Source organism: Lactuca serriola, chromosome 4, assembly GCF_051521515.1.
Source record: "Lactuca serriola cultivar US96UC23 chromosome 4, Lser_US96UC23_V15, whole genome shotgun sequence".
NCBI classification, from domain to species: Eukaryota; Viridiplantae; Streptophyta; class Magnoliopsida; order Asterales; family Asteraceae; genus Lactuca; species Lactuca serriola.
The window spans coordinates 53,471,541-53,484,755 of NC_136411.1; the positions used below are offsets into that span (position 1 = coordinate 53,471,541).

At 31.5% G+C, this 13,215-nt stretch overlaps 1 protein-coding gene across 14 annotated transcripts; it reads right to left on the bottom strand.

Annotated features, from left to right (window-relative positions):
- Positions 1-5,168: 5,168 nt before the first annotated feature.
- On the bottom strand, positions 5,169-12,147 carry LOC145101584 (mitochondrial carrier protein CoAc1-like). 14 transcript variants are annotated; one of them, XM_079038801.1, is made up of 10 exons: positions 11,440-12,143; positions 11,030-11,302; positions 10,655-10,896; positions 10,478-10,566; positions 10,146-10,230; positions 9,658-10,031; positions 9,534-9,581; positions 9,019-9,457; positions 7,600-7,784; positions 5,448-5,583 (listed from the first exon to the last, which is right to left on the bottom strand). In XM_079038801.1, the coding sequence occupies exons 3-6, from the start codon at positions 10,697-10,699 to the stop codon at positions 9,885-9,887; spliced, it is 366 nt and encodes a 121-aa protein (XP_078894927.1). In that variant the 5' UTR covers positions 10,700-10,896; positions 11,030-11,302; positions 11,440-12,143; the 3' UTR covers positions 5,448-5,583; positions 7,600-7,784; positions 9,019-9,457; positions 9,534-9,581; positions 9,658-9,884. The 14 variants fall into 14 exon arrangements, 11 of the variants coding, with proteins under 11 accessions (XP_078894929.1, XP_078894927.1, XP_078894930.1 ...); XM_079038803.1 differs by adding an exon at positions 6,218-6,337 and having other exon boundaries at positions 5,169-5,583; positions 9,658-10,566; positions 11,440-12,016; XM_079038804.1 differs by having other exon boundaries at positions 9,658-10,081; positions 10,655-11,302; positions 11,440-12,147.
- Positions 12,148-13,215: the final 1,068 nt, after the last annotated feature.

Genomic DNA, 13,215 nt, shown 5'->3' on the forward strand with positions numbered 1-13,215 from the left:
TTTTTTTGTATATATACATTTAGTCTGAACCAAGCATTTGTGTGGCATGGGTGTGTTTCTATTAGTCTCTAATGGAAATTAGATGTTGGTATCCAGACTATTCCTATGTGGTTTTAGTTTACTGATGTTGGAATATGAAAATTAATATGATGTATCGATATGCATTTAACAAATAATAAGTACATCACATTATTTACTTAATCGATATTAATGGATATGAATGTCACTTTGTGCATTTGTAGTAACGTAATCGGGATTGAATCCGAGAAGTAGAGTTGTGTGGTGATAAACAAACATAGATTTCGTAGTATTTGTTGAATGTTTTGGCTTTGATAGAAAAGAACCCATCAAATACAAAAAAGAAAAACATTAATATATTTCTAAAAATGAAAACGTTGTATTTTGAATAACATGAAATAGTAGGGTAAAATATGAAAGATATTATGATATAAATATCAATAACATATATTAATATTTATTTGTCAAAATTTTAAGTACGTAATTTTACGTTGCGCAACGCGCGACTATGTGCCTAGTTAAGTATAAAACTCTTTAATGGTAATTAAAAATCATTATTACAAAGAAATATGAAAAAACATAAGTTTCAAATCAATGTAGTTCTTAGAAAAATATCTCTATTATATATATATATATATATATATATATATATATATATATATATATATATATATATATATAACTTCTGATATCCAGAGAAAATTTCGGAACCTCCCACTGCATCGATTTTGGCCGGGTCGACCAAAATCTCATCCTGATTAATGAGGTGTCCAAGGAACTGAACCTCTCGCAGCCAAAACTCACATTTCGAGAACTTAGCATAAAGTCGTTCTCGCCTCAAAACCCCTATAGAAGCTCACGAAGATGCTCTTCATGATGCTCTCAGTTCTAGGAATATACCAAGATATCATCAATGAACACGATAACCGAACGATCGAGCATCGACCTGCGTACCCGGTTCATCAAATCCATAAATATTGCAGGCGCATTGGTGAGCACAAATGACATCACCACGAACTCGTAATGCTCATAACGAGTCCGGAATGCGGTCTTCTCCTCGTCCTCCTCCCTCACCCTGAACTGATGGTACCAAGACCTCGGATCTATCTTAGATGCTCCCTGCAACTGATAAAAAAGATCATCAATCTGCGGAAGGGGATAACGATTCTTCACCGTTAACTTGTTCAACTCCTGATAATCGATGCACATCCGGTTTGAACCATCATTTTTCTTGACAAATAGAATCGGTGCTCCCCACGGAGAACTGCTCAGACGAATGAATTGCTTGCCTAGCAGCTCCTGGTCTCAGGTGGTACCAATTGGTACGACGCCTTGGCAATATGAAACATCCCAAAATTCACGACCAAATATTTCATTTTTAATTATTAAATAATAACAATAGTTATCAAAACATCCGTCAAAAACACAAGGAGTCGGTGGAAGAAAATAAGAACAAAGCTGTGAAAAGAAGAGCATGAGAGACTAAGGCGGTGGAGAAAACATCAAGAAAATGATTTATGTGTAGATGGTAGACACAGAGTTAGAAGTGGAGCGGTGAGTTTTCTGAACACATAACACGTGGGAACCACTATGAACAAAAAAGGAAAAAAGATTATAAAAAAAACCCACAAAAAAAGCCAATCATATCAGAGAAGTGATCATTAAGAGGCTTCAAAATTAAACCATATATAATATATATATATATATATATATATATATATATATATATATATATATATATATATATATATATATATATATATATATATATATATATAATGTAACTTACAAGATGTCTTTCTCGTTAATGTGTGATGGATTTGGATCAAAATTCTAAATATCCTCCTACAATTACTTTTTACCATTCTTCTACCCATATCAAATGATGCACTTGTTACTATTTAACATGTGTCATATTTTTTTTTAATAATATTTTAATCAACTTGTTACTATTTATCATGGGTAGAAAGATAAGTAGGAAAAAATTGTAGCATGATATTTAATTTCTCAAATTGTAAATATTTACTTATGTAAACAAGCCCTAACATATCCTAGTTTGTTTTTTTTCTTTCTTTATTTATTTTTTATCAAGTATAGTCGCTGTTATAAAAGACAAATACAAAAGAAAACTTCACATACCTGCAGGTTGTCTTTTGTCAAAGATCATAATCGTTTCTATTTCAAAGAAGTACAATTAGTTAAAATGTATCCACGTGAGTGACTCTAAATTAAATGACTTTGTGAAATATGATCTTGCCGGTGATATTTACAAAATGGTCGGTCCTTGTTCCTCTTGAATTTGGTGTGAATAATAACAGATTGATTCTAGCACATACAAGGTGAGATGATTATTTTAAGTATTTTTTTGCACAAATTAAATTAACCAAAATCTCTATGCCCAATGATTAGCAAATTAAACAGGAATGGGATCCAGCTCATATTCCAGAGCCTAATCCATATTCGATGTGTCTCTCGAACTTTGGTGCCACTAGAAATAACATGTAGCTGATCAGGTAAACCTTGAATACTCTAATAATCATTACAAACTCTCGTCGGAGGGCTGACAGAGCCATGTAAAAATATTTGTTAATGTGGGGATTAGAAATAGCCGAACCCAAAGTCTGTTGTCTCTAACACGAAGATTAGATTCGAAGAAGCTGACCTAGTTGTATACTTATTTTTATTTCTAGGTGTTTGTAAATAGTTGAGCCATAAGTTTGTTCATCATTACGTTATATAAATACATTGTAGGCCAAGATCTGGTCCTAACAAATTAAAATCATATTTGTAATAATTGCAAAATTAAAAAAAAAAAAAAATTATTCTTTTTATAAATTAAAAAGATAGCATGTTTTTATATAATAAGTCTACTTAAAAAAGATAATGAGAGAGTCGATATTAAGTATTAAAATTAAAAAGATACACATCAATCTTATAATCCGTATTTTGAGCATCAATAATATAAGTACTATTTCAATAAAATTTTACAATAGTTGAACATTTTTGTAAACTTGGTCAGAAATTAGTGATATTACCTCAACAAAGATACAAAAACTCATGAAAAGCAAATAATAGTATATAAGTCGACCAAAAACAAAAGTTAAATAGTCAAAAATCGAAATCTTTACTTATGCAATCACATCCTGCATCTTGTTAGTTGGGTTGTTTTATCAAAGATCATAATTTGATGTTTTATTAGAATTATTTATGGTTTCTTTTGCAAAGAAATAATATTAATTAAAATTTATTCATGTAAGTGACTCTAAAATAAATGACTTTATGGAACATGATCCTTGTGCTAGTGACATTTACAAAATGGTCGGTCTGATCAAACCTGATCCTAATGTTAGAGACAGGCTATTGGCTCGACTATTTCTAGTCAGAGATTAATTTACACATATTTTTTATTGGCTCAAAGGGATCGCGATGAGGAGTATCAGCTGGCTATTATAGAATATGAATATTTCCTGATGCTATATATTTCATTTGATGTGGCGATGGAGTTTGAGAGACCCATATATCGTGGTGTATGATTTTGGTGGTGGATTGATGCGATCACTTGGTTTAGGTATTATTGTTTTAAAAGGATATATAACATTTTCAATTTAAAAATGATTTGTGATAACTGATAAGCTTTTCGATTTTGTCATTGGAATTACCGTTCCAATCACTTTTTAAGTTGTTACTAGTAATTAACATATGTAGTATTTAAGAATAGGTTAATTTGCTGTTTAAAAATATATATATATATATATATATATATATATATATATATATATATATATATATATATATATATATATATATATATATATATATATATATAACTAATTTAGGTAATATATAGAAATGACAAATTAATTATATCAACTTTAAACAACTATAAATTAAGACTTTGCATGCATAAAGTAATAAAGAAATAACTATCATGTTACAAAAAAAATAATAATGAAAGTTTTAATGACATTATTACCTGCATAAAGTAATAAAGAAATACTACTTAATTATCATGTTCCATAAAGAAAATAATAATGAAAGTTCTAATGACATTATTACCTGGGAATGATCACAGAATGTTTAGTCCTCCATAATGTTGTTGACTGAACTGTTGAACTTGAAGAGTTCATTGTTGGAGGCGCTATGTGATCGTAGGTTTATGTGTTGATTGGAGGGCTTGTGTTTCGTTTAATGGCAATGTGGGACGTGTATTAAGGATTTCAATATTGACTGAGTATTTAAAGGTTGATTGGAGGGCTTGTGTTTTGTTTATGGCAACGTGGGACGTGTACTAAGGATTTGAATTGAGTGGGGAACACGTATAACATGAGTTTGGGGTATTCTTATCGCATGAATATAGAAGGAAAAAAGATGGACTCGGTAATTGTGATCGTTTAATATGGAGGGGTAAATGGTTGCGTCTGAAAGATAAGTTAGAATTTAGAAGATTTCATATTTTTCTTTTGCATTAGAACTAGATTATAATCCACGTTTAACGCGGGAGAACACATAATAATTAAAAAAAAAAAAAGTTTATAGGAAACAAATGAAAAAATCATAAACTTTTAAATAAAAAAAATACAAGTCTAACAAATCCATAAGCAAACAATAATAGGGGTGAGGTGGGGGGTTTATTTTATTGTTTATTATTAATCTTAAATTAAAAATGTATTAAAATGAATAAAAAAAGTGCAATAAAACAAATAGAAAGGATATAAAAGTCATTTAAGATTTCGTAAGGACCAAATCCAAGAAAATTCTAATTTTAAACTAATTAACGGTGCAAATTAGAAATTTTTTGGACTGGATATACATTTTTTTGCAAACCACAGAGACCAATACATTTTTTTACAAACCACAGAAACCAAATTTACAGTTTAGTCAAGTTTTTATTTTTATAAACATCATATTAACCAAAAAATAGACAATTATTCAATTTGAGAGGTGCATACTCATGATAAGTTGATAACATAACAATTATAGTACTTATTTAGTGTTGATTTTAATTTAATGAAACATATTTATGTATGTCTTATAATATTAAATTATTTTTTTTGACATTCTAATATGTAATTTTATCTTTTCCAGTTAGCTTATCAGCTAGCTTTTACCAACCAAATCAGCTCTCTAAATTAACAAACATAGCCAAACACTAAAAAAATAGAACCTTTTTGATTTTGAAGTCTAATTTTGTGTCATTTCATCCATACAAACAATTTACAAGTGGGAATAATATCCTTAAACATAGATTGTAAGAACAAACATTCTACACTTTGAGTCAACTCCTGAAGGAGCCTTCATCACATAATCAATCAACTCGTAGTCTCTATTTCTTTCTCTTTCTTTCAAAGCTTTCAACATATATCTTCTAATGGAACTTTAAAAGCTTAAGTATAGGCTTCTAATTAAAATATTAATTTTTGCCTTTCAATAACTGCCATTTTGCATAAAATGTGTTTGTAAATTTATGCAGCAGAGATCGATTGCGTTTTTTTGTCGAGGAGGTATACGAAGCAATGACTTCATCATGTCAAATGTTGTGAAACCAATTGAAACCAAAGGAACAATCTGCTAACAATTGTGCATCTCTGTTAGTATTTTTTTTTTTTTGTGAAAAAAAAATCATTTATTAAGACAGAGAACACTTAAGAGGAAAACTAAAGGAATAAACGAAATTACTTCTTGCTATACATATGTACACTTTGAAACACTAATATTACCACCTTTTTCCATTTTATCGTGCCAAATATTAGTTGTGCAATATTTCCTTTTTCTGAACAAATTCCGAAGCAAAATGACATTTTTTCATGAGTGAATAACACTTTCAACCAACCATTATACCTTCAAAAATGTAAAAAATACATTGTATGTAGTAGGCAAACATACAATGCATTATAAATACTACACATTTCATTTGCAAATAATAATAATAATAATAATAATAATAATAATAATAATAATAATAATAGCTCAATTAAGATTATATTAAATATATATATCTTCTTAATTGCTTTAACAAATAATTGTAACTGAATTAAAATGGTGATACTCTAGAAAAACAAGATTTGTATAATGCGGTAAATAGAAAGAAACTAAAGTAAGATGATATAATAAACAACTATATTTATGAAAGGATATTGATATTTCTTGCTTTTAACCCTATGTAAATTGAAAGAGAATAAAGGTGAAGATGTAGAAAGACCTTGATGTAATTTATGCTGAGGCCAGCAAATAATTGCCTCCATCCTTGTTCAGAGACAATAGTGGTGATCCCCTTATGTCTAGCACCACTACCACCCCCAAAGGTTTGCATATTCTCAACCTAAAATTAATTATCAAAATCAACCACTTTCATTTCTTTATATTAAAACATTCTACTTTCATTTTTTTCTCATATTAAGGCATTGTAAAATCTAGCAGTTACAACATTGTAATTTGAAAAATCTACTCAATTATAACACTGAAAATTGCTTTGTATTTGGTTGGCATTGTGGTGGTTGGGTGGACTTTTCAACGTAAAATGCTATAATACATATATAGAGATGTATGTTGCTATTTATTGCATATTTGCATTCATCACTTCTTTTGTTTCTTATAGCATCCTAATTTCATTTCTTTCTATTATGACATTGTAATTTTAAAAAAAAATGGACTTTGAAAAATCTAGGGTTAATCTCATAAAAGACCTTATATTTTGTGTTTTTTCTGGATTAAACCTCAAATTTATTTTTTTCCTGAAAAAAACCTTGTATTCTTTCATTTTGTCCGATCTGACGCTTCTAGTCATTTTTTTCCCAAAAAAGGTTAATCTCATTAAAGACCTTATATTTTGTGTGTTTTCCAAATTAAACCTCATCTTTATTTTTTGAATGGAAAAGACCTCATATTTTTTTCCAAAAAAACCCCTTAACTTTGTCCTTTTTTTTCAGAAAAAAAACTCTCAACCTTCTAAATGTTTCCAAATAAATCCTCAACTTTTTTAGCTTTTTCTGAAAAAACTCACATTTTACAACTTTTTTTAGAGAAAAAATGACTAAAAGGGCCATATTGGAAAAAATGAAAAAATGCAAGGTCTTTTTCATGAAAAAAATAAATAAAATTGATGTTTAATCTGGAAAAAAACCAACATATAAGGTTTTTTATGAGATTAACCCCCAAAAAATTGTAAAATAAAAGGTTTTTTCAAGAATAACTAAAAAAGTTGAGAGTTTATCTGAAAGCGGGTACAAGGTTGAGGGTTTTTTTTCCAAAAAAAAAGTTGAGGTTTTTTCATAAAAAAATGAAGAAACACAAGGTCTTTTCTAGGCAAAAAAAATATAGTTGAGGTTTAATCCGAAAAAAAAACAAAATATAAGGTCTTTTATGAGATTAACCCAAAAATCTACTAAACTAAAACAGTGAAAATTGCTTTGTATTTGGATGAAACTACCATAAGCAGGTAGATTATTCATAAGTACAATGCTATCATAGGAAGAAAAGAATGTAAGATGTTATAATAAAAGAAAAATGTAACAAATAAATAATTACAAGTACGTTGCTATTTCTTGCATTTAAGGAAAAAATAAGTGATAACATAACAAGTACCTGCATCTGCCTTCTGACAACATCTAAAGGGTATGTGAAAGTTTGGCCAAATAAACCAGCCAAAGCACCACAACACAAACGCATCATGATTGATCTCTGATGCTCTTCAAAAACATGTCTTTTCAGCTTCTCATAAATGTAAAACTTCAATCCAGCATATGGCAGAATGCCAATGAGTGTTTGACCTGATTTGGATATACATAATAAAATAAAATTTTAAATATAGATATAAATGTAAAACATGTCTTTTTGCTCCATATTTTAAAAATTAAAGGAATATAATTCTTTCAAGAGTGGTCCATTACATTCAATCAGACACAACATATAGTTATTTTTTTTTTTTCATTTCAAAAATATATGATAAAAGGCATAATCGATGATTCATAACAAACCTACACCTCGATACAAGCCACGCATACCAACCTTTGTATAGAAAAAAAAACATATGCAATACATTCCATAACTATTTGCAGAAAGGCAATTGAAACCAATTAAATATTTTTCATTGCATAATCCCCATTTACGAAAATGCAATAAGACTTTTAGGTCTACTTATATTTCAAAATTTCTATCCGTGCTTTGAAGTACAGCAAAAACCAAAAGAAAAAGAAAATACAACAAGAATAGTGTCAAACACGAGACTACAAGAAGTGAAAAAGGTATTTGTTTTGCTTCAAAAGTTGGAATATTGGTTTAACTCATAGTATTAAAAAAAACTGTGACAATTACTAATATCATGCAATAATAATCACTGACAAAAATGTAATTATAGAATGAAAACTCAACAAAAAAATATATGTTGCATCTGCTTTGTTCTTAGGATGGAATATAAGTGTTTGGGCCTAACTTTCACATTTTACATGTAGTAATCGTTTATAACAGAGCTATCGTATTCATAACAATCATAGGCATTGTTATTTATAACTTTACTATTAATAAGGTTATTAGAGAAAATTACATTTTCGGTCCCAACCTGTTCACTTGCATTTTTCGTTTTTATTTGAGATTCACTATTATCTTTGGTCCTTGAGTATAGCTAATTTTTGCAATTTTTGTCCCTAATGGCTAATATATTGTGATTTTACTTGGGAAAGGGATCAAAAACGTTACAAAACCTCAAATAAGTGGAAACAGAAAATGATTATTTAGTGACAGTTGGCGATACTTTTATCTTTTTCTTTTTATAAAGAAAATGAAATAATAAATATACCTGTAGGTGGGGTCACGACATCTATATGTGGATGTACCAAATAGATGATAAGGAATAGAAAAGAATTCGTTGTAAATTAGACGATAGTAGATGGAAAAATAGCCTATTTGTTTTCTTGATTGTGCATGTTTGTGATGTTGTGAGTAAAGCTAACACCTTTTTAGTTTTTACATAAATGGTTGAAATTTGTCAAAGAATTATTTACATACCAAATGCTCTCAACAAAGCTCAATAGCAATGAATGGAGGAGAATTTAGACTTGAAATTACAAGCCGGTTGCTTTTGCTTGTATTTTGGGCCATTAGTGGATTCCCATCATCATTACCTTCGCCCCCAAAAGCACCAATTGTTGTTTGCATTGTCCTACAACCAAAAAACTTATTAAATTGACAAATTTAGCTAATAAATTCACTATTCAGGAAGTATATTTTCGGATCACATGACAAGTTTAGTTAATAAATTCATTATTCAGGCAGTATATTTTCATTTCCCTCCATTAGATGTTGATCTGGAACCACTACTGGAGCTACTTGAACTACTGCTTTTGTTGTTCCTCACAGTTATGTCTCTCTATCTCTACTGGAGGGAAGTTAGAAATAGGTATCTCATCTCCACCAGTGTCCACATCCTCTTCATTACCTTCATTAGCTGAAACTAACAACAATATTACAACCAACCACCAAAACAACCATATTTCTGCTTCCATAGAAATAAAGAAATAAACCTTTGCATGCTTGCATAGATGAGTTGCTGAACCCTGAATCATTGGAAGCTGCAATAAAACATACACAATCAAAACAATCACCCAAAACTGCTTTGTAAACTGGGATTTTTGAATAAATGTGTACCTTAATTTCACAAGTTTCATCTTTTACCATGTATTTTTGTTTCTCCATAAAATGATCATCCAAAAGATTCCTCAATTTGAATAGAGTATCATCACTAAGGGTATCAATATCAATCTCAATTTCATCTGTGGCAACTGACAGCTTCTTCTCAATTGGTTTTCATGAAAGCAGGGACAATAAATTCAAAAGAAAAGAAAAACGGTACGGGAAGCGATTCAGAAAGGATTTCAATCAAATATATCGCAATCATTCCCCAAAGCAATTTCAAGGGCTTTCCCATCCACTACAAGAGCAAAAGGATCATCCTTGGTTTTTTCGTTTACTGTCACTTGATAAGAAGCCTCGATTTGGTTTAATATGTCATCTGTCATAGCCTGAAAGCTACAAAATATTGAATCATTACCCCTAACTCGCATTTTTCTACCTGTAACTTTCCTGCCTCAGATTGAATATATAAACCGACTCAATTCAAGTTCATAAATATTCACCTTTAGTTGATTTTTTGATTCAGTGTCCCTGCTCAAACTCAGATGAAACTGCTTCATATCATGCCTAAACAAACTACAAGCGAATCTAATCAAAAATCCAAAAAAAAGGTTAGAATGTTCCTAAAAAAGGGTTATTCTTTCAGGCTTTCAGCAACCGCTGTCCCATCCTAAAAGCATCATGTGACATGTAAGTTAGATACACAAAGTCCCGCGAAAAGCCCAAGTGCCTATAAGGAGTCCAATCCACAATGGAATTGAAACTCTCAAATATACCACCCTAGAACCAATTGGAACCTGATAATTGATGAAGGCATATATTTGAGAATTCTAACCCAATATTAACTACAGTCTCCTTTTTGTCTCCAGTAAGGAGCCATATCTTGAGTCCAACTTGTGCGAGTTTAGCTATGCATTCTGCAACCTGAAATCAATGTTAGGAAGTGATGAATATGTTCTCAAAGATGAGAAAAGAGTGTCGAGTAAATGTTTAATGGTTTTTACAATTTTACCCCATCTTGTAACTTGTCATCAACAGCTACAGCACCTAACAACATCAAATCTTTATCGATGATTTCATACACATTCTCTAGCACCTGAACCAAGATTTCTCATAGTTTTTGCATCATCAAAGATATTGTTCTTTACTTCGTTATCTTGATCGGGAAAAATTTCATGCATCTCAATACTATCACGAGGCTCGGAATCCTCACCAACTAGATTGAAACGATAGCTATCGATATTAATATTCATTCTGTGAGAAGCAGCACGAACAATTGCATTTACATCAACACCATAAGAAATTCCTTCAATGGAGCACTTCCTGAACTCAATTTGGTTACAAGTTAAAGTCCAGGTCTTATCAGATAAAATCATCGTAACCTTACCAAGTTCCTCATTCAAATTTGAAGTTCGGGCTTCAACTGATTTCCCAGACATTTCATCGAACAGTTGGAGGTCATTGTTCATGAGCATTGCTTGAAAGAACTTCACTACTTCAATGGAGACGTAAAGGGAGATTGGGATCAAATAACCATACAATATGAGTGCTCTCAAGAATTGAAGGAAACCAGAGATGATTGGTTTATCAGGATCAAAAGACGCATTTGTATCTTCGAGTAACTGAAGGTACCATCATTATTTAGCTGTTCGTTTTGAGTCTGTACCAATGGAGGAGATTAAAGATATTAGATGCAATATGAAAATATAACATAAATTACATGATTGCGATATAATGAAGAAAATGAAAATCCCATAATAGTTTAAAAGAACGTGAAAGAATGAAATTATGTTTTACCAAATTAGATGGGCTTTTTGAGATGTTATGAGAGGTGGGTCTTTGATTCGTGACGTTAGCGAGAACATGACGTTTCTTGGCCAAGTGAGGCGGCAAAGCCATTGATTTGCCAACGACTTTCTCCGACGCCTGCCGCTTTGCAAGTGACGACATCGTTACAGAAGCTTTCCGACTGGACGTTGCCGTCGACATCACTCAATGCAACAAGAAACCTAGAAAAGAAAAGAAAGAAGAAAGGAACCCTAGAAAGAAAACCCTAAAATTCAAAGACGTTTGTGAATGCCCCAAGCTTCATCATAAACAGGAGGATCATGATTGGGAAATCAATCCATTATGGAGCGTTAATGTCTTCACCTTTTCGAACACGACTACATCCATTGATTGATTGGAGAGAGCAAGAGAAAAAGAAGAAGAGAATGACTTCATGTTGATATACGCTCTTCGCTGCTGACTATGTGGAGAGGAAACCTAGGAATGAAACGTAAGAAGGACGTTACAATGCGATGAGCGTGCGTATTTTGGTGTAAGAGATGTCAGCAAAACGATGCTAGAGTGGAGAGCAGGGCCCTTGTTTCTTCAATTTAGAATTTAAGGCTCTGAGATTAGTCACGTACTTGGATTGATTGGTTGATTAAAATAATAGTATATATGGCATGTGATTAGAGTGTGAAGGTGACGTGTTCCCTGTGGTGTGGAAAGTAGTTTTTGTGGTGACTGGTGAGAGTAAAAATGTTGCATGAAGCTTAGATGTGGGACGATTTGCATGAGCCGAAAGGCTATTTTATTGAGAGAGAGAGAAAGTCGATTTCAATGATTAGGTTAGTTAGGATAAGGATTGGGTTAAAATTATGGCTTATGAAGAGGGTCTGCGTTAATGGATTTGCTTGACGTAGGGATCAAATATATGAGGTGGATTTTTTCATGTGCGTTTAGTTTTGTTTAATCTATTTTAGTAAATGAAGTTTTTTTTTTTTTTTTTTTTTTTTTTTTTTTTTTTTTTTTGTAATATCAGATTCTCATTCAATTTGCTAAATATCATTTTGTGGTTATTTTGAATTAATTTCTTTTCCACATGTATTACAATAAAGGTGAATATTAGCGGCGACATGTAAATGACGTATTACATGTCGCCGCTAAAGCCGTCGCTGCTAATACCCAAACAGTAGCGATCCGCCGTCCGCATCAAATGATCCTTGTCCGTTCGATCTGTATTCAATCGAATGGTTGTAAGGGCATGAAAAATGGCGGTGATTTTTTCCTCTAGGGGTGTCGTCGCTAATACCTACGTGTCGCCGCTAAAGGTTCGCGCAGATAACCCCTCCAGTTCCTTGTTTCCTGCATCTTCTGTCTGCCCGTTTCACTCATTCTTTCCATCACCGGTCTCCCCCTTCTTACACCACCAACATCGTTGATTGCACACACGAAAGTTGCCGCTGCCGTCCAAACCTCCATTGCCTCCATTACCGGCGACCTAGACTTCCATTACTGGCGACCAAGAGGAGACGAACACACTTCAATTCCAGAATTTTTACCGATTTATGGTTGAAATTCTTCCTTGTTTTCGATTCCTGTTCTGTTTTAATGCTTATTTAGTGAGTTTAAGCTTTAAATTTAAGGTTATTGTCGGAGTTGTTGCCGAAATTGTTGAATTCTTGCCGAAAAATTTCGAAATTAGACTACCATAGGTTCTTTTTCATCTTTCATTTTATAAGTAGAATGTATTTGTATGTGTATGATGCATGTATGTGTTTTTACATTAGTATTTTTTTTATATGT